General features: G+C 31.8%; 1 protein-coding gene across 1 annotated transcript in view; it reads right to left on the bottom strand.

The window, feature by feature from the left end:
• The window catches only part of LOC139488938 (multidrug resistance-associated protein 1-like), a 61,703-nt gene extending 39,684 nt beyond the window's left edge, over positions 1–22,019 (bottom strand). Inside the window, exons 1-11 of the mRNA XM_071274921.1 lie at positions 21,890–22,019; positions 14,048–14,224; positions 12,781–12,906; positions 10,584–10,718; positions 8,988–9,113; positions 4,881–4,942; positions 4,313–4,444; positions 3,662–3,901; positions 2,840–3,017; positions 1,015–1,269; positions 285–350 (exon numbers count right to left, since the gene is read on the bottom strand). Of these exons, the coding sequence (XP_071131022.1) occupies positions 285–350; positions 1,015–1,269; positions 2,840–3,017; positions 3,662–3,901; positions 4,313–4,444; positions 4,881–4,942; positions 8,988–9,113; positions 10,584–10,718; positions 12,781–12,906; positions 14,048–14,224; positions 21,890–21,934 (1,542 nt within the window). The 5' untranslated portion in view covers positions 21,935–22,019. The remainder of the gene's footprint in view (positions 1–284; positions 351–1,014; positions 1,270–2,839; positions 3,018–3,661; positions 3,902–4,312; positions 4,445–4,880; positions 4,943–8,987; positions 9,114–10,583; positions 10,719–12,780; positions 12,907–14,047; positions 14,225–21,889) is intronic.
• Positions 22,020–22,575: the final 556 nt, after the last annotated feature.

The following is a 22,575-nucleotide window of genomic DNA, read 5'->3' as shown; positions in this document are numbered from 1 at the left end:
TTCCCGCACCCGGAGGCGTCATTCAGCTGGCCCCTAAACAAATATATACTAGTTCAGTGATAATGAACGCCATACTAATTTCCAAATTGTACACAAGAAACTAAAATTAAAATAATACAAGACTAACAAAGGCCAGAGGCTCCTGACTTGGGACAGGCGCAAAAATGCGGCGGGGTTAAACATGTTTGTGAGATCTCAACCCTCCCCTATACCTCTAGTCAACGTAGAAAAGTAAACGCATAACAATACGCAATTTCTTATTCCATTCTGTTAACTTTACTCACTTTTATACCATTTAAAACTTCATTCATCAGTTTGATTCTTGAATCTTTTAATCTCATTTGCTTCATCTGGAAAAATATAAGTTCATCTTTTGGTTAATAAAATCCTTCAAATTCTAAGCAAAATTACCAAGTGAACATACTTTAGTTTGACAATCAATTCAGGTGGAAAACACAATAAGTTACACAAAACTGAAAATAAACTTTCAATAAAATTTTAAACACAAGTTTTGTTTCCTTTGTGTATTTCATTTATTCATGACCCTGCTGAAATGTTCTGAGAGGTACAGATTTTTATATTTTCTATATCACGAGTGTTAGATTACAATATTTCATAAAAGCATGCTTTATGGTCGATCCCATGAACCTTGTTAGTGATTTACATTACTCATATCTTAAGGAGGTATACCTAGGTTAAGGGAAATAACTAACTCTTAAAATCATCAGTATGTTAATGTCAACCGTTTTCATCAATATATTCTAAGTTTCTAGGTTATATAGATTCTTTCCAATCTGTTTTAGACAAATGCTTAAAATACATTGATGAAATTCAACTTTTATAAAACACATGACTGATTTAAAGAGTTATCTCCCTGAACCAAGGTCTACCACCTTAATGCTTTAATTTTTCTTCAAAGAATTTGAGGTTGATTGAATCCCTTCCTTCAATTTATTTATAACTTTGTAACGATACATCAAGTTTTCAAACACTTTCATGAAACAGCTATGATACCTGTAAATCTCTAGACTTTTTGGCAATGACTGCATTAATAGGTATCAGTAGCACCATAACACCAAAACCTGCCAAGATGGACGGTCCAAGAAGCTGCCACAGGAAGTACAAAGACAGAGCAATCTGAAATGGTCCAGACCAGATAGTATGAAAGTAGGTCATCAGGTCCATAAATCTCTGGGCATCGACTGCCATTAAGTTAACTATTTCTCCAACAGTAGCAGCTCTCCTTGCAGAACTGGATAACTTCAACATCTATAAATAGAACAAGGAAATTCTTTTATATCAGAAATATTATCTTTAACATTTGAATTCAAATTATCGCTATTTTTTTCACCATTGATGGACATCACTGACTTTCTTGTAAAATTAAGACTTGACACCACAAATTGAAAGTGACTGTTGTATGATGTCAAGTGTTCAAGTGTAGAAATTCTGAAGTCAAGTGTCCCAAATACACTAATAGATTAAAGGTCTTTGAGCTATTTAAGGTGGTACCCAACACTTTAACTAAAATTAATTTGGCTCGTTTAATTTTGTCAAAGTATTTACTTTGACCCTTTAACAAAAATATAAAAATTTCAAAATTTTGAACCAACGGTTTGGTCAGAAAAATTACGCTGGTTATATAAAAGTTTGACAAACAACAATTTTGATTATTGAGAAGCTTAATATTCCTTTTACAACACAACGTAATTAAAACCTTTAGCTGACTTTACAGAGTTATATCCCTGTAGTGTTAGGTACCACCTTAAATTGTTATGAACATCTTTGTATCAGAAATAAAACTATTCCGAAGGAGAATCATCTTTATGAGTTTTTATATAGATTAGACCGTTCGTTTTCCTGTGTGAATGGTTTTATACTAGTAATTTTTGGGCCCTTTATCGCTTGCTGTTTGGTGTGAATTGGAAAATATTTCTTATCAAAAGCAAGCCTAGCATGAAATTATTATTTCCCCAATGTACAAGAACTATGAGGATATAAAATGAACACTTTATCATAGCATATCAATACCAGAAATCTGACTTTCATCATCAAAAATATTTTTTTATGAGAATTACAAGATAAAAGTTGTACAGTTTAGGTTATTTAAAAAAAAAAAAGATTAAATGGGTATAATCCTGCAATCAGTTGTAGTTCATACATGTAGTGCGTTTGCTCTGTGACTACTATTATAGAATTCTCAGATTTAGCGATATTCAATATATTCTCTAGATCAAATCAGTAGTCAAACCTACGTAAGGATATTTCAATGTTTTGATTTGACATCGGTTGTTTAATTTCTTGAACACTTAAATTTGTGGATAAAATCATCCACAAAACCACAAAAAATGGTACCACACGAATAAAAGTACTTTCACAGAAGTAATTATCATCATCATGGGTATCATTTTTATGTTGATTATGGAAATTTTGTATTTTCATGGATATTGGAATTCATAGTTTCACCAAAGTATGGATACAAACCATAAGACCAGATGCTCTGCAGGGCGCAGCTTTATACGACTGCAAAGGTTGAACCCTGAACGGTTGGAGCAAGTATGGACACAACATTCAAGCTGGATTCAGCTCTGAATTTGGATTGTGATTAAATAGTTGACACAGCATAGGTTTCTGACACAGAATGAATGTGGTCTAATGAACTTAAAAAAAAATTTCTGCCTTTGAGCAATTCACTATTTTTTGCAGTTGTATAAAAATTGGTCAGTCTCTAAACAAACAAAAAACTGGTAATGCTTCCATAGTACTTACCAGTATACAAGAACTACAGAGATAACATGGATAAATGATTTTCTTATACTGTTTTCCTAGGGAAACATACCTTGTTATAAACAGCAGCTATAATAGAAGTCCTCAATCTCATTCCAACCAACTGAGCACCATGAAAATATTGATGTAAAATTAACGACTGTACAACAGCAACAAGAAACATTAAAACACTGTATAAATATCCTCTCCATTCATACTCTTCCTTGTCTTTGGTAAACCGAATTAACAATCTGAAAATAAATATGTAACCATGACGACATCTTTTCTGTTGTTTAAAAGGTGAATACTAAAAAAGAAAAACAATGAAATAAAGATATCAATTTATTTGGAAATAGGTCCTTTTAACTTAGAAAAACAAAAATGTGTCCATTTTTATGTTCATTAGAAATATCATATCATAGGGAACATGTGTAATAAGTTTCAAGTTGATTGGACTTCAACTTCATTAAAAACTACCTCGAACAAAAACTTTAACCTGAAGCGGGGCAGACGGACGGAAGAACAGATGAACTAACAGACGCACAGACCAGAAAACATAATGCCCATTAATTGGACATAACAATATTTTTTTTTGTTATTGTAATTGCTTACTGGTTCATTTCCTGTCAAGAAAATATTAAAAATATGTGGACTGATGTGCAGATATATTATTATATCCAAAATCCATCCATTAAATGAATATCAAAAAACAATGAAATGGTTTGGTGTTTTGAAATAACATTACAGTAGAGGATATATTTCTTTAGCCTATATCAGAAGGGGTGGAGTATATACTGTAACAAGTACAGTATAATATTAGTATATAAAAAGGTCGTGCAATTAAAATTTCTTAAGGTTTATGAGAATTTTTCCAAAACATCTTATTTTTAATTACCTCAAAATAAGTGGACTAATAAACTGGAGTATATCAAATAACAACTTGTAAAATGCATGTAAGAGACAGATAGGTCCAAACACTTTGATGAAGCAGATTAGAAGTTTCTTCTCTGGAGGTTTGTTTGCTCCATCTTTGACCTCGACCTCTGTATATAATTGTCCATCTTCTGTTCTTGTTTTCATTTCAATGCCATTGGTGTTAGCCACCTCACCATTCTCAGGTCGTCTTTGCTTTTTTCTGTAAAAATAAAATGGAAGACTTGTACAATTTCAATTAAATAAAGCTCCATTATCCTCAATGTTAAAACAGAAATTTATATAATAAACTTAAAGGAGCTTTTCTTAATAATTAAACCAGGGTAATTACTTTTGTAATTTTCAAATATCGTGATGGAAAGAACGGAGATTTTTTGCTTGTCACTTTGAGGCCCAGTTGGGATAATGACACGGATATGTCATGTTGCAGGTCAAAATATATAGTAATCTCATCTTTATTTATAAAATTCAAATTGGAAATGGGGAATGCATGAAAGAGACAACAACCAAACCAAAGCAGAAAACACCTGAAGGCTACCAACTGGTCCACAATGAGAGAAAAATCATATTTTCATTTATGTCTTCTTTTTTTTTTTTTAAAGCAGTAACTTACTTTTCAACTCTTTCTTCTTCCTTCTTCCAGTATTTTTCAAATCGAGGAAACACGGAAGATGAGTTGTCTTCGTGATTTAACGACCAGAGATTCTCCCTCTTTATGTCACGTTTATATCCTTGTATGACCATACTGAAAAATAAAGTAAAAAGGCATTTAAAAAGACAAAAACTTTTAAAACTTATTTGGTTTCAAGGTCCTTTTGTGTCTGACCACAAATTTGTCTTATTGGTCCTAATTGCTCTTGAATTTCGAACTTTATTTGGCCTTTTCAACCTTTCTTGATTCGAGTGTCACTGATGAGGTTTTTTTTGTAGATGAAACATGCATCTGGCGCAAGTACAAAATTTCAATCCTGGTATCTATGATGAGTTTATTGACTATGAGAATTCTGAATAAAACACCTGCTATTTAAATTTTTACCAAAAATGGCAGTTTTAATCTCTACCATTTTCTTATACATATATAAGACTGACAGTTAATAAATAGTTACTGTGTAGTTTTTTTAGTAATACACAGAGCCCATTCAATACATTTAATACACTACATACACTGATAAAGTACTTACGAATTAAACCACCAAAATATTAATCTTGATAAAAATGAAGATCTTTCTTCTGGACAAGGATTCTGAAAAAGGAAAATGGTAAAATGTTGTAAAACAGTGAATCTTTCCGCTTTTTTATGGTTTAAAAGGGAGAAGTTAGCTTTTTACCTTAAGTTTAATATCATTTTTTTTCCAAAATTTTTAATTTGCCTCAATTGTAAAAGTATCTATACAAATGAAAACTGACTTTAGAATTTTAACAAAAACGTTCTACCATTCATATAGTTTGCATAAATTCTACAATTATGAATTCTACATGTAGCTTCATTCACTTAATAAAAACTGACACCAAGAAATATCACAATAGTGTTGAAAATGGCATAAAAAACCAATCAATCAATTGAAAGGTCATCTCTATCATAAAGTCATTTCATCTGGTTTGAAGGGTGCATGAAGGGTGACCATTATGTACAGATTTGACTGTAGTTTCCTGACAGTATATCAGTGACTTTGCTAGCGCTCGTCACTTTTGTAATTAACGAAAGAGTTTTCACATTGACGAAAGTAGTTCAAATCAATTTCGTCACTTAAATATTGAAAGTGTAGAAATATTTTCACATTGACGAAAGTAGTTCAAATCAATTTCGTCACTTAAATATTGAAAGTGTAGAAATATTTTCGCATTAAAATACCATAAATCTACTTGTCTTTATGTTTTTGACAAGATTATGCCCCCGAGGTCATTAACATTTCAACAGGTGTTAGAAGTTGTGATTACAACTAATATGCTTATCGTCATCAGATGGTCCGAGACCACCATTGTCGTCCCTTGATTTTCGTTGTTCACAAATATAGTCCCTAGTGTTGACAGTGGGTTACTTGCCATTAATTTTTATACCCCTTCCAAATTTATTTCTCCATGTTTTATGCCTCAAATTGTTTGGGTCCAGAATTTTAAAGGAAAGTAGTGATTTGGTCCAGGTAAACTAGAGGCTCTAAAGAGCCTGTGTCGCTCACCTTGGTCTATGTGCATATTAAACAAAGTACACAAATGGATTCATGACAAAATTGTATTTTGGTGATGGTGATGTGTTTGAAGTTCTTACTTTACTGAACATTCTTGCTTCTTACAATTATATCTATAATGAACTTTGCCCATTAGTAACAGAGAAAAATATTTGGTAAAAATTTACATAAATTTACCAAATTAATGAAAATTGTTAAAAATTGACTATAAAGGGCAATAACTCCTTAAGGGGTCAATTGACCATTTAGGTCATGTGGACTTATTTGTAGATCTTACTTTGATGAACATTATCGCTGTTTACAGTTTATCGCTATCTATAATAGTATTCAAGATAATAACCAAAAACAGCAAAATTTCTTTAAAAATTACCAATTGGAGGGCAGCAACCCAACAACCGGCTGTCCAATTCATTTGAATATTTCAGGGCAGATATATATTGACTTGATTAACAATTTAACTCCTTGTCAGATTTCCTCTAAATGATTTGGGTTTCAGAGTTATAAGCCAAAAACTGCATTTTACCCCTATGTTCTATTTTTAGCCGTGGCGGCCATCTTGGTTGGTTGACCGGGTCACGCCACACATTTTTTAAACTAGATACCCCAAAGATGATTGTGGCCAACTTTGGATTAATTTGGCCCATTAGTTTCAGAGGAGAAGATTTTTGTAAAAGATTACTTAGATTTATGAAAAATGGTTAAAAATTGACTATAAAGGGCAATAACTCCTTAAGGGGTCAACTGACCATTTCGGTCATGTTGACTTATTTGTAAATCTAACTTTGCTGAACATTATTGCTGTCTACAGTTTATCTCTATCTATAATAATATTCAAGATAATAACCAAAAACAGCAAAAATTTCCTCAAAATTACCAATTCAGGGGCAGCAACCCAACAACAGGTTGACCGATTCATCTGAAAATTTCAGGGCAGATAGATCTTGACCTGATAAACATTTTTACCCCACATCAGATTTCCTCTAAATGCTTTGGTTTTTGAGTAATAAGCCAAAAACTGCATTTTACCCCTATGTTCTATTTTTAGCCGTGGCGGCCATCTTGGTTGGTTGACCGGGTCACGCCACACATTTTTTAAACTAGATACCCCAAAGATGATTGTGGCAAAGTTTGGATTAATTTGGCCCAGTAGTTTCAGAGGAGAAGATTTTTGTAAAAGATTACTTATATTTATGAAAAATGGTTAAAAATTGACTATAAAGGGCAATAACTCCTAAAGGGGTCAACTGACCATTTCGGTCATGTTGACTTATTTGTAAATCTAACTTTGCTAAACATTATTGCTGTTTACAGTTTATCTCTATCTATAATAATATTCAAGATAATAACCAAAAACAGTAAAATTTCCTCAAAATGACCAATTCAGGGGCAGCAACCCAACAACGGGTTGACCGATTCATCTGAAAATTTCAGGGCAGATAGATCTTGACCTGATAAACATATTTACCCCATGTCAGATTTCCTCTAAATGCTTTGGTTTTTGAGTTATAAGCCAAAAACTGCATTTTACCCCTATGTTCTATTTTTAGCCGTGGCGGCCATCTTGGTTGGTTGACCGGGTCATGCCACACATTTTTTAAACTAGATACCCCAATGATGATTGTGGCCAAGTTTGGTTCAATTTGGCCCAGTAGTTTCAGAGGAGAAGATTTTTGTAAAAGTTAACGACGACGGACGACGACGACGGACGACGACGACGGACGCCGGACGCAAAGTGATGGGAATAGCTCACTTGGCCCTTCGGGCTAGGTGAGCTAAAAAGGTTGAAAAATAGCACTTCGCAAGCTGTCAAAAGATTTCAAGACGCCCTAAAGATAAAATTGTCCATATTTTGAGTTTGAGGCGATGAAGTTTTCTATAATTTTGATATAATTTGTTCCAAAAGTAGTACAACACACTGTAAAAGTTTCTTTGAGAAAGCGCAGGTGGGATTTTTTTTATTTTCATTTATGTTCTAAAAGAAATGCACTACGAAATAATTGTGGTCTCGGACCAGATAGGTCACTAATCAGTTAATATTATTAATAAAACTCTTAATTGACCATCATAGTTATTTCCCCAGGAAATTCAGTCAGTTGGCATTTCAACAACCAGGAGTATACTATAGTTTCATCATTTGATCGAAATTGTTACCCCAGGACAGTTCACATTTGAATTTCAATATTTCTTAAACAATCACAATTTGAAGTTCGTTTGTCGTAGATTCGTGATTTGAAAGCATAACGAAAATGTGTTTCGTCATAATTAATATAAATTGCCATCAAAAACTTTCGACTATTTCCATTTAAAATATAAAACTTTATTCAAGACGTTTAGAGAAGTCTTCTTCACAAGTTAAACAGGTGCTTCCTGTACTGGCTGTGTGCTACGCATCCGTGAAAGTATTAATGACCTGATTAAAATGTAAAATACGAAATCATTTAGAATCAATTAAACGAGAGAGACAAATATATCTCTTACTAAAAGAAATTAAACCGAAAAATGATAATTTCCTGATGAATCCTGACTCATTTTTAATTTATCATCCACATGTGACTTACCGTTTTCGTTTCATTTTAAAACTGAAAGTAGTAAATGTGATCTATTCTTGATTTGTTTACAACCTCCTTGCAGTCATTATACTCATACCAAAAAGGATTTTATACAGTTCCAACTTAATAGAAATGATTTCCAAATATAGATTTAGATGTTTTATAAGGATAAGGATTATGCAGTGATATAATCATTGCAAGTTAATTTCTGCTGTGATTCCTTGTTTAAAAAAAAATGAACCAAATTTTGTTGATCAGGAATGTCCTCTGGAACAAACTGGAGAGAAATTGTGAACTAAGTTTCCACATCCCATGTCAGAATCTTTCATAATAATTATAAGGACCAATATAGTCAAAACATACAATACTGACTGCCAATCATGCCTAAGTCCTTTAAAATTTTACATAGTTAAAGATGAAGCTAGTAATATAAATCCTTGGTCCCTTGCTGTTACACCAAAAAAACATATTGATTTTCATAGCGCGCAAAAGTGACTAAAGCCCTCAAAATCCTAGCTTAAACCCTGCAGTATATAAATGATTTGTGACTTACTTCACTTTGACTAACTTGATATATACCATCTCCACCATCTACTAATGCTGAAAAAACTAGCTGTACAACAATTAACGGAAAATACAGAAAAAATATAACAAAACGGAACACATCTGATACCCCATCCTGAAAATACAGAACACATGAAATACATTAATGGATTGATATATTTTGGTGAATTGAGAAAAATTGTTTGTTTCATGGAAATTTAATTTTGTGTTTTTTGCCAAAATATGCATACACCACTGTCCTCGATCATGAAGATAAAGGGAGGGTTGAGCACACATGAACATGTTTAACCTTGACTCATTCTTTATATGCCTATCTGAAGTCTGGAGACTGTAGTTCAGTAGTTGTCTTTGGTTCAGGTACGTCATATTTTTTTTGTAAATTATATTGTTATAAACATGATAAATTAGGTTGTTTGTTGGTTTTCTCAATTTAATTGTACAAATTTCATGTCAGGCCATTAAATAGCCAACTTTATGGTATTTCTCATTGATGACGGCTGTACTGTTGCCTAGAATTGCTTACATCCACTTCATTTGAATTTTGGTGAAAAGTTGGAAACTCATTTGCAGTCATACCAAATTATCTCCTTATTTTTATATACAAGTGTTTCTAAGAAATTTATGGTTTACATGTATACATCTTCCTTATTGCAAAATTACACCATAAGGGTCAAGCAATACAAACAAACAATTATACAATTAAATACAATATAATACAATATACATGTATTAGAACTTCTAATGCAACAACGTTTGTAACGTTCATTTTGATTGGATAACGTCACTTTCTTACATGGCATCAATTTACAATTGATGCTATGGGACGTACGCGCAAGCGCAAATGGCATATGACAGATTTTAAATACATGTTTTAACGTTGTTTTCTGTCAGTTTCATTAGAATGGAAATAACAATATTGTTTAAGCTCCGACGGCATCAATTTTGGATTTGATGGTGGGAAATACCTGTTTACTGTCTCCGCTAACGCGTCGCCAGTAAACTTAATTTGCGACCATCAAATCCCCAACTGATGCCTTCGGAGCTTAAAATACAATACAGTTATCTCCTAAATATTCTAACAGTTCAATTAACAAATTTATGTTAAATAACTAATCATTTACTAATGTACTGTGTATATATATATATTTCAGGTATCAGTCATCCTTATTATTAAAGATATAAACCTAGGAAGATGTTTACTCTCATTTATTAAATAAAAACTCAATCATAAGCTTGTCAGACCCTCAGTTCTAAAGTTTTATCGTGGTGAACAAATATTTTAGTCAACAGTAAAATTAGAATTTTATTAAAATAATTTAAAGGAAAATGTAGTCATTGTTCCAACTGGATATGACAGAAAATTATAAGAGAATAATTTAATCAACATGTGGTTTATCAAAATTTACCTAACAAGTCAGAGCTGGTTTAAATGCATAGATTCTTCTATTATATCAAATATGATATGTTTCTCATTTAGAGACAGTTAAAGTTTCAAATCTAAAATGTAAAGCTTGACCCCAGAATTATCTAAATGACCAGTACCATATATGGTAATGTTTTAGATAATAACCTTGTTGATGCTTACCTTAACAGCTGATCTAACTAACGACTGGAATGTAAATATTCCTGCTATAAATAGTAACAACCAGAAAAACAACAAAAATCCAGAAGAAAATACACCTCTTCTTCTTTCATGATGTATCACTAATACTGTTAATATCTGTAAAATAATAAAAAAAAAATAATCAAACATTATGAATATATTTCTTTCATGTATTGACTTTTAATGTATTTTTTGTGTGTTTTTGTTGACCCACTGATCAAGATTAACAAGGGGGATATTAAGATCTTAAAAATAGATTATTTTTCATAAGAGGTTGTGATGTCATACCTTTTCATTTCAAGTTGTGACGATTTTGAGTTTGAAATCTGGTACAAATAAACCTTATATTTATTTTTTTCTGTTGTTCAGTTGCTGTCTCATTAATGTAATCTTGAGATCAACTTTAATTCACTAGACATCTAGTAATTGACAAAAATATTTAGATTTACTATGTCAAAGTCTAAAGGAATGACAATTATTTCAAATTGGAAATAGCATTATGCAATTGGTAATTATATACCCATCAGTGGCGGATCCAGGGGGGTCCGGGTGTTGGAACCCCCCTTTTTTTTTGGACGATCAATGCATTTAAATGGGAACATGTAGTTGGAACCCCCACCCCCTCCCCCCCCCCCCCCCCCTTATCCTGGGTAAAGAACCCCCCCTTTTTTTTAATGGCTGGATCCGCCCCTGTCCATTGTTTAGGATTTCCAAAATATTACCAAGAATGCATTAGATTCTAAAATGGTGAATTATTTCCCTTAACAGAAACAAGAAGAGGGTTAATATTTCTAGATGTAATATACATTGAATTTATATTAATCATGAAAAACTACCTTGCAAAAAAATTGTGTTGTTTCCTTTAAAGTATATAAATATACAAGACACACTAACATTAAATAAGCTAACAAGAGGCTGTCACAACGACAGCAAACCGGATTTATTTACATTTATTCGTGTCCTGGCAATATCACAAGAACCATTACTGATGAATGGTGAAAGTGAAAATCATCAATATCAAATTTGACCTCCATTTTGTCATCAGTATCAACATTTTGAAATAATAATATTTGAAAAGCTTAGATTGAATGGTTCATGAGTAAATGCAACAACGTGAATGGAAACGCCATTTTACGATCTTTCAAGAACCATAACTCCTGAACAGTAAAAGTCAAAATCATCATTATGGAACTTGACCTCTATTTTGTCATCAGTAACAACATATTAAAATTTCAAAAGCTTTGGTTGAATGGTTCATGAGAAAATGCACGGACACGACGGGAAACACCATTTTTCAATCTTTCAAGAACCATAACTCCTGAACGGTAAAAGTCAAAATCGTCATTATTGAACTTGACCTCCATTTTGTCATCAGTAACAGCATATTAAAATTTCGGAAGCTTTGCTAGAACAGTTCATGCATAAATGCACGGACACGACTGGAAACTCCATTTTTCAATCTTTCAAGAACCATAACTCCTGAACGGTTATAGTCAAAATCGTCATTATTGAACTTGACCTCCATTCTGTCATCAGTAACAACATATTAAAATTTGGGAAGCTTTAGTAGAACAGTTCATGAGTAAATGCACGGACACGACTGAAAACTCCATTTTTCAATCTTTCAAGAACCATAACTCCTGAACGGTAAAAGTCAAAATCGTCATTATTGAACTTGACCTTTGTATAGTTGTCAGTAATAACATATTAAAATTTTAAAAGCTTTGGTTGAACGGTTCATGAGTTAATGCACTGACAACATTTGATTGCCGCCCGCCCGCCCGCCGTACATCCCCAAATCAATAACCGACATTTTTGTCACAAAAATCCGGTTAAAAACCTTTATACCAGAGATGGTAAACATTTATCTTTTTAAATATTTGGGATCCACAAGCTTTTTTGATGCCATATGTATTAGTAAGATAATTTCTAAAACAATTTGATTGATTTTTAATAATTATTAGATAAGAAAATTTCAGATATGTAAGCAAGCATGCAGGACCTTTGACTTATCAAAATGCTTTGGAACATGACCAATATATAAAAAAAGAAGATGTGGTATGATTGCCAATGAGACAACTGTATAAGTTTACATTTAGCATTGATATCTTACTTCCCTTTATTGCAAATTTGTCAAATTAACACATTTAAGTTTATGTAATTCCAAGTCAATACTTACCATACAAAGACATAAAATTAAAGGTGATACAAAATCTACTGTTGGCACTAAATCTCCAGTGGCTAACTCATGTATACTTTTCCCTATATTGGCTACAGCTAACAGGGCTATTAGTATAGATAAAATCTGAAATGTACAAAAACAATAGTGAGTCTTCAATATACAACAATTTGTAAGGGTTCCCCAGAACCCAGTGTCTTGCCTACTTTTGCTGTTAATCGCATATTCAACCAAAACGAGGGAAAACAATTTCCTCTAAATACTATTTTTCATTGTAAGAAGCTTCTGTCCATGTTTGGTAAAAATCCAGGATAGTTTATGAATCTAATAAATGTTTTGAAAAACTTTAACTGCAGACTGTATGTAATTTTAACTGGAAGAAAGTTCATTTATACCGTAAGTAAAATATGGGGGGGGGGGGATATGTTTTTTGTTTTTTTTATTAAATTTACATCTGGATACTACATGTATCTTATGATCATAAACAAGTTTCTGTCCAAGTTTGGTACAAATCCAGGATGGTTTAAGAAAGTTATTAAAATTTCAAAAACTTTAACCACAGAGTGAATTGAATGTTGTTTCCTGGTAGAAAAACTAAGTCTAATTATAAGATAAATACGGTAAATGGATTTTAAAAATATATATATATCTGGATACTATCTTATGATCATTAATTAACAAGCTTCTGTCCAATTTTGATAGAAAACCAGGTTAGTTTAAGAAAGTTATAAAAATTTCAAAAACTTTAACCACAGAGTGGATATTTCTGGACACATCCGCCGACTGAATGAAGATTCGCTATGTCTTGCTTTTTCAACAAAAGTTCAAGGCTCGACAAAAATTATATAATTTCATGTATGCAAAATCTCATCTTGATAGTCTTTTGATAACTTTCTCTACACTATTTTTGATGGAGGTTTCAATGCCCTGTTGGTTGGTTGACTTCAAAGTAGTGTTGTCAAATTAACCAATTTTGACTTACTGGTTACTTGGAAAATCTTTCAATCTATTTATCGCCTGACCAGTACATAAGTGGATTTTTTTAAGGACTTCAAATGCACAGTTTTGTGAGAGTTTGAATGGGGGTTATGAAATAAATTTCAGTAATCTCCAAAAATCTATTCACTACCAATATGAACCTCGGTTGATAATGGAGCTTAAATGTATTTATTGCAGTCCAGACAAACAGCACATTGCAACCTTCAGATTTTTTATATTGGTTGGTTGCTGTCAAGGTGAAGGTATTTTTTCATTATGATTTACTCACTGTTTTTCCTATATTAAGCCATGTAAATGGCAAGGCAGGAACTTGGCTTTTACTCAGCTGGAATATACGTATTGGAGTTCCTAAGACTAGAATGGCACATGGTATCCATAAAATAACTGTCTTCTGAAAACAGGGTGAGAAATCTGGATCTACAGTGTTCCATGTTTCATTTAAAGCCTGAAAAATAAAAATATTCCAAGGATGTGTTTAGTTGATTTCAGTCTCTGATATATGATTTTTTTTTATTGTTTTTTGCTTTTAAATTGCTTTCAGTAAATGTGAGTACTCTCAAATTTTATTTTTGCATTAATTTGACCTGTTGATCAATTTGTAATGCATTTTTGTTATTTACCATGTTTACTGTTTACTTATTTCTAATGTTTTCCACCTTTGATAAGTGATTAATATGATGATAAATTTTTACTTCTCGTCTCATACTATGAAAAATTTTATATACCGGTACACAGAAGTAGTAAACCTAAAACGACAATTATTTTTCATTTAACTTTGTATATTATGAAAACCATTTTTTTTTTCTTCAAAAGTGATTATTTTCTAAGGGTTATTAAGTATTTCCCGGTGGTGTCTTGCCATGGCTTTGTTTGGACTTGTTTGTTTGCTTTTTGGCCTTTAATGTTTGTCCCTAATATTTTATTAACGATGTATTTGCATTCAGGTACCGCAGATCAAATTTATTCGATAATAGTGTGTTTTTTATGTTTTTTGATTGAGTTAATCCTGCCAATTGATATTTTATTGTGTGTTTTTCTATGTTGTGATGTTATACTATTGTTGTAGAAAAAGGGAGAAGGTTTGGTATCATCAAAACGTTTAATTCCACTGCAAATGTTTGCACCTGTCCTAAGTCAGGAATCTGATGTACTGTAGTTGTCGTTTGTTTATGTAATTTATATGTGTTTCTCTTTTCTCGTTTATAAATAGATTAGTCCGTTGGTTTTCCCATTTGAATGGTTTTACACTAGTAATTTTGGGGCCCTTTATCGCTTATTGTTCAGTGTGAGCCAAGACTCCGTGTTGAAGGCCGTACATTGACCTATAATGGTTTACTTTTATAATTATTATTTGGATGGAGAGTTGTCTCATTGGCACTCACACCACATCATCCTATATCTATGAAGAAGAAAAACATTTATATTGTAATAAATATTTCCAGACTCCATTGTATACCTTACATTTTTGGGGCCCTTCATAGCTTTCTGTTCAGTGTGAGCAAAGGATCCCTGTTAAAGACCATACTTTAACCTACATGATGTATAATGGTTTACTTTTATACATTGTGACTTGGATGGAGAGTTGTCTCATTGGCACTCATACCACATCTTCTTACATCTATAAACTTCTGATGAAACATACAACATTTAATCTAAACAGAAGATATAGTACAGTCAAGAGTTCAAAGGTGCATGTCATGTATAGCTTATAGTAAGTTTCTTACATGAAAAATACTCATAAAAGCCATGGGGCAATATTTTTTTTATCATGAATTCGTCCAAACCTATATAGTTTCAAGATCAAACCTGCTTCATTGGCATGATTGGTACTGTTGACTTGTATAATTGTCTCCTTGGCAATTATACATCATGTACATTGTCATGAAATATTACACATTGTACATATTTTTATAATTATTTGATACTGATATGTACTGTGCAATTCATCCTTGACTTTCACTTATTGCTGTACAATTGTAGGTTTAAAGGGAGTCTAATAAAGTTGAGTTAAGGAAGATCTTATTTTGAATTAATTTGATACTACTTTAAAGCACACCCTTCAAATCACAATATTGCAGCTAATTGTATCATAATATTATAACATTCAATGAATTTTCACAATATTAAGGTGGTACCCAACACTTGAACTAAAATTAATTTGGCTCGTTTAATTTGCTTGAAATTTTGACAAAGTATCTACTTTGACCCTTTGACAAAAATATAAAAAAAAAATAAAATTTGAACCAACCATTTTATCAGAAAAATTACACTGGTTAATAGCAGTTTGACAAACACTTATTTTGATCATTGAGAAGCTTAATATTCCCTTAAAGGGAAACTTCGCAAAAAAATCAAAAATTGATATTATGTTCATTCTGTATACAAATGCTCAAATTCATAGATACATATTAAAGTTTTATTCCGCTAGATAAGCGATCACGATCGATTTTAAATTTAAGGTATCAATTCTCTGCGTTCGGCCATTTTGTCTTCTTTCTCGATTAATAACAACGATATGTCTATAAACCACAAAGGAACAAAACGACAGTAACCGATGTAGTCGTAATTGCGTGACGATATCTTGTCACTCGTACGGTTGTTTTATCCGACTAACTAACTTGATACGGAAAATATTCTTTTTTTTTTTTAATTACCATGATCTGTTGTTTTTGAACTGTTAATATTGGAATTAGGTAAAAAGTCAAAGTTGAAATCATAAATAAGTGTTCCGTGAAAATTGTTTTCGAAAATCTAATTTGTTCATAATTCTTTAAAGTAATAAACTTTTTTCAAATAAATTCTGATCTTCCCTCATCTGATCACCAGCATGGCTAAAGGTATTACTTCCAAAGGTATTGTGAGGGGTGTGAGGTGACACGTCCAGGTATTCAAGCGATTTCCTGTCGGGCTTGCAAGTTCATGCATCGTTTCACTTCTGCAGGTATTGATCAGTGTACACGGCCGATAACTTATAACTTTCCATTTTGATCTATCAGATGTATAATATACAAGTCTGTCTTACTTGTCATTACTAAACTCATACGCTTGTTTATAAATAACATTTCTGGTGTAAAGAATATTATTCATAAAAATATAAATAATACCCCAAAAAATAAGATTTGATGAAATTAAAATCTATTTAAATATTTTTTCCAAGGGTGAATTTGGAAAAATGTAATATATACTCGTTGTCAATAGTGAAGGACAGAGTGGAACGTACCAGAAATATTGATTTAAAAAATGAACGCACTTGTCGATGATTCGTTTATACGACTGGGTAGAAAGTTACGGAACTATAGCGCAATTTAAAATATATACATGTATACATTGAACATAAGAAAAAAATATATATTTTGAATAAATTGGGGTAAAAGTTTTGTAAATAGACTAGTCCACGTATGCCAACAGTATGTAATCATCGAATGTCGATAGACTATTGTATACCAAAAGAAGAAGAAGAGAACCAATTTGATTTAAATACAGGTCGATGTATAACTTGCTTTGGTTCATCGAAGTTGTGGACATAGTAAAATCACAGATTTATATTTCAATAAGATTGTTCTCGAACAAAGGAAGGAATTCGTCATCACAATTGTTATATATGCCACTGGACGGACACTTATTATAAAAATAAATTTCTTGTCCGCTAAATAGGGGTATTCTTGTCAGATAAAAGACTTTTAGTTATATTAAAAAAAATAGGGAAATATGACAATAAATTGGTTCTGTCTTTTTTTTTTAAAACATCGTTAAAAAGATGTATGTCTAAGGTGAACGCCACAAGAACCTTAATATATAGACGAAATTTCGGTATTGAAATGAATCTACATCTCACAAACAGGATGTTTAAATAACAATTTTGAGTAATCCCCTAACGAACCAATATAAACGTATGGCAAGATATAACCATGATTGAAGGAATTTAGTTTTTGTCAGACGCAAGAACTCATCACTATCATAAACGTATACGTATATATGCATGCAGTTTCAAATATCAAGAACAAGCGGTCGATGTCGATAGTCCGTTTTCTAACTGTTCAGAGTTAGACATGTCACTTGTTCATAGTCTTGGAAGCCTTCATATTCCCCGTCCAACGATTGGAACTCTTTCTGGTTGTGTTGACTATATATGCTTGTATGGTTATTCTGTCGTTCAAGTTATCGGTACAACTGGTTGCATTTCCTCTCCTTTCCCAACAAACAAACTAACGAAACGCTACTAGTCTGCTTTCTCTGGAGCTCATCCCCAATGGCGCTTATATGTCAGGAAACTTACATGTATACTAATAATGATTGTTTCAAGAACAACGATGTAGGGACGAACTATTCTAATTTCGTCAATATCCGTAATGCATCAGTGTTCTCCCCAGGCCGTTTTAGCGTCGCGGTACCGCGACGCTATATGTTTTTACCGTGATGCTATAATAATTACCGCGACGCTATAATTATTCCCGCGACGCTATAATTATTTTGAAGATGCTTTTTTACTTGTCTTCAATTTTGAAATTTCATCTATCATCGATTATGATCATAAACATTATATCACCTTTAATTGTAATCCCTTTAAGCCGGACACTACAGGCAATTAAGAGATTAAATAGCTAGGTGTTAATTGCCATCAGGGTGATAACTGTTTGGATGCGAATATCCCAAGCTGACACTTATGACATGACTAATTCCACGGCACGTGTCTGCAATCACCAATTTTGACATGGAAAAATGCAATCACAAAACAATTCGAAATCTACGTTTTGTATTACGAAATTGGCAAAGATTGGAACGATTTTTATTTTTTTAATAAAAGGTCGTTTATTTGTGCAACTCTCCAAAAATTACTTTCTTTCTCTTGAGAGCGAGAATTTTGGTTTAGAGCTAAAATAAGTTTAATACTTCTTTCAAAAGTTATCATAATTGGCTTAAGTTTATGTTTAATCTATTTAATGCATTAAAAGCGTCTTATTCATTCACAATCTCTTGTCAAACAATGTTTATTCTCGGACTCATTTTCGTAAGTTTTTCCACGGCCGCCATTGCACATTTTTGGGAAAACTACGGATCGGAACCGGACCAGATATGACAAAAATCCGCATTTTCACGATAATGACAACAGATCGAAAAAATATACCAAGAGAAAAAACTACGCATTAACAGACTTAGTATTTGTTAGATAACTTTGTTTAAAATACATATCATTTTGATGTAAAGATAAGAATCAACTGGGACTAATTGATTGAGTGCCATGAAACAATGAATTTCATAAACAAAACAAAAAAAAGTTTTTAAATTGATTTTTTTTTGCCACTTTTGCTACTTTATCTTTATTTAATATAATATAAATAGTTAATTTTGTGTACTAGATATTTAGTTTTCTATATATACAGCTTGCACTATAATGAACCATTCATTCATTTGACTTATTGTTGGGTAACTGAAACCACAAGAGGAAAAAAATAATTCTGTAACTATAAATGAATAAAGAAAACATAAACTGAAACAACTGTTTTTGTGGTTATAGTTTAATTGTATTCTCAGTTATGAATATATAACAATATAAACTAAAACATATAAAGGAAAAAGAACATCGACGCGACGCGACAAATGACATTAAAAAAATAGTTTGTTTTTTTTTACGCAAAATGTGATGCTATCCAAAATTTCTGGGGAGAACACTGTGCATGACTAAAATATAAGTTTTATTACAACAACTGTATTTGGTCTCGAATGTATGTTAACTAATTGATGTGTTTTTATAGACTAGCTCAAATCCTCATCCAAATAATATAATCTATATGTAATAATCGTTTCCTACCACACCGAGATTTAATGCCAAGCGGTAGACATATTTTAGGTACTAATTAAGTAATTAAATGAACAATATTATTGATAACAATAATTAATCATTAATGTGCAAAGAATAAAAAACAACAGTAGTTTTTCTTTATTTGTACGTATTATATTCCGCTTTGGTAGAGTTATCTTCAAATAGTTTCAGATATTAATTAATACATGGTTTTCAAAAGTCTAAATGAAAGTATTCTCGTACATTTTTTTGCCTAATAAAGACAATCAAAATGCTTTGGTAAAGCTATTTCTAATTTCTAAGTTCCCCTTTTTTATGAGACATAAATCAAGGACAAGAGGTTTATATCATTTCATTCTGACACATGAATTAAGTCCTGTCTTTAACCGAAAATTGTTTATTTCTTAGTAAATTAATTTATTTGAATTCAAATAAATAATAGCACCAAATATAATTAAATAATTCCACGGCGATCTATTTTCATTTGTCACTAACTTGAATATGTATTTTAAATGTGTGTATTAAATGCTCCCTTGTTTTATAATCCACTGATCCGAATAGACAGTCACAAATGGCAAGGTGTGCCCTAAAGGCGTGGTTAACATGATACCGAAGTGCAAATAACAATTTACCTTTCAACAAGCCATCTACGAGTTTTGCCACAGAACCGTGAATACACACATCGTATAAACCTAGTCATAGCAGAGACAGTAAAAGGTCAATAAGAGTACACCAACATATTGTCTCTACAGATTATTGTACTTTAATTTGTTCACCTTATCAGTCCGAAAATGTATTAATTAAAAATAAATTTATAACATTTTGTGTTGTCTAAAAAATTAATTTGAATATATATGTTTAACATAGAAAATTTATCTCATGAATATGTACAATTGCACGTCTGTGCGTTTTATCTTCTTATTATCGGCTGGTTATTAGATAAAGCAGAAGTCATCGACGCGCTTACGATAACGTTAAAATATGATTAAAAACCAAGACTTTTAATGATTGTATTTTAAATCCCGGCATGCAAAAACCAGGAGAAAACGTCACGACCTACAGGAAGTTGTTAATATTTTTCATTGATTATTGAATTTCTCCTTTATTACTGCAATTATAGCGATAAAACTTTGTGAATATATATATATTATGTCATAATGAACATATTTAAACCATAAGTAAAAAATCACGAATTTTCCCTTTAACAACACAACGTAATTAAAACGTTTAGCTGATTTTACAGAGTTATCTCCCTGTAGTGTTAGGTACCACCTTAAAGGTTTAGGATTTACAGCTAGGTCATGTAGGTAGTGCACATGTATTGGTAAGCGTTGATGTTCAGTGGTCTAGCTACAAAAATGTAGAAACTGTGAGCAGAGGGCAGTCTTAGAAAAAAGTCCCCTAAGCACAGCAATCTTTTTTATAACATACTTTTTTCTTACATTGACTAATACACACAAATGTGTAATAGTCCCTTTATTTGCTTTTTTTGTTCATAAATGGTTATTTTCTTTGCCTAAATTAAATAAAATTAAAATTAATGTTTAAAAAAATAAAATTAATTGTTTTAATGTAATTGGTTTATTATGTTTATCATGTTTATGTATCAATTTATCATGTTTATCAGTAAACATTTATTTCAAAGAAAATGGTATGATGATTCTTCTAATAATTACTCAATGTATATTTTAAATATTTCTGTCACTTTAAACTTGAACTTTTGACACATACAACAATCACTTTTCCATTGTGGTGTCAGACATTTTGTTTAATACCGTCAAAACTTTACAGGAACCTGTGTGATATCCAGTAATGGCAGACAAATAGCGATAAGGTGTATTTGGTAACAAATTACAAGGGCACATTTTCTTCATGTTTGAAGACAGAGGGACACAGCCTGAAGGATGAAGGTCATAGTATTCCTTTATTTGGTTAAGTATAGGCACTGGTTTTAATCTACCATATTCCAAATTTTGTTGGGTCATCTAAAATAAAGAGGACCCCATGTGTTGGAAGATTAAATGTCATTATGACCTTACACACTACAGTTCTGTTGTTATCTAATTGTTGGTTAATCAGAAATTAACAACAACAAAAAATTAACCAATAGATCGAAAACTATTTAACAAACATTTTATATAATCTGTTCCAGAAAAGAGGCGGTAAATTATGGTTTCTCTTGTTTCCTCGATGCCGGCAAAATTATGGAAACATGATGGGATGATACTAGTGTTTTTGTCAGCATTTCGTCATGAACGTAAAGTATGTCAACTTTTCGTATTACATAATGTTATTTCGTGAATTACTTACCAAAAATGGAGAATCACAAAACCCTGTGTCACTTTCCATTGTCATTTTTTGTCAACTGTTGATGAGAGTGAGATTTGGCATTTTCCATAGGAAGTTGGAGGAGCGTGTATAAAAAATAATCGGTTCCGGACTTACGATTCCGATTTGCGTGTGAACAAATGGAACAATGTCTATATAGCTATTAAAATAAAGATCTCATCATATGACAACCGGACGTAAATTGTGTTAAATTTGAGTATGGTACATTGGTTTTCTTGAAGTATTGTTATTCTGTAAATCGAATTAAAGGAAGTATAAAATAAAGTGGTTATACTCTCAGAAACTTTATTTGACTGATGATCACAGATGATAAAATTATATTTAGTGTGAAAGCGGCATATAGTTTACTATATATATATATATATCCACATCGGTCACTTTCTTGGAATTGATAGTAAATAGCAAATACAAGTTATTTGTAGTATATTTATGTTCTCGTGATACAGAAAAGCGCGAAAATAATTGAAACTAATAGAAAACGAAAAAATAACTTATATTGAAAAAGGGTTAGGGCCGAAAAAAACTGTCCTGTCCCAAACTGAAAGTACCTAAGTGTGAAAGTGGATGAGTCAAAATCGTTGATGTGACCATTATGATAACAATTAACTTAAATGAATAACTATGAAATTATTGGCAGAATTATTATA

The sequence above is a fragment of the Mytilus edulis genome, chromosome 9 (assembly GCF_963676685.1).
Source record: "Mytilus edulis chromosome 9, xbMytEdul2.2, whole genome shotgun sequence".
In the NCBI taxonomy this organism is placed as follows: Eukaryota; Metazoa; Mollusca; class Bivalvia; order Mytilida; family Mytilidae; genus Mytilus; species Mytilus edulis.
The sequence above is the reverse complement of the archived record's forward strand: the minus strand, read 5'-3'. Positions and strand labels throughout refer to the sequence as shown.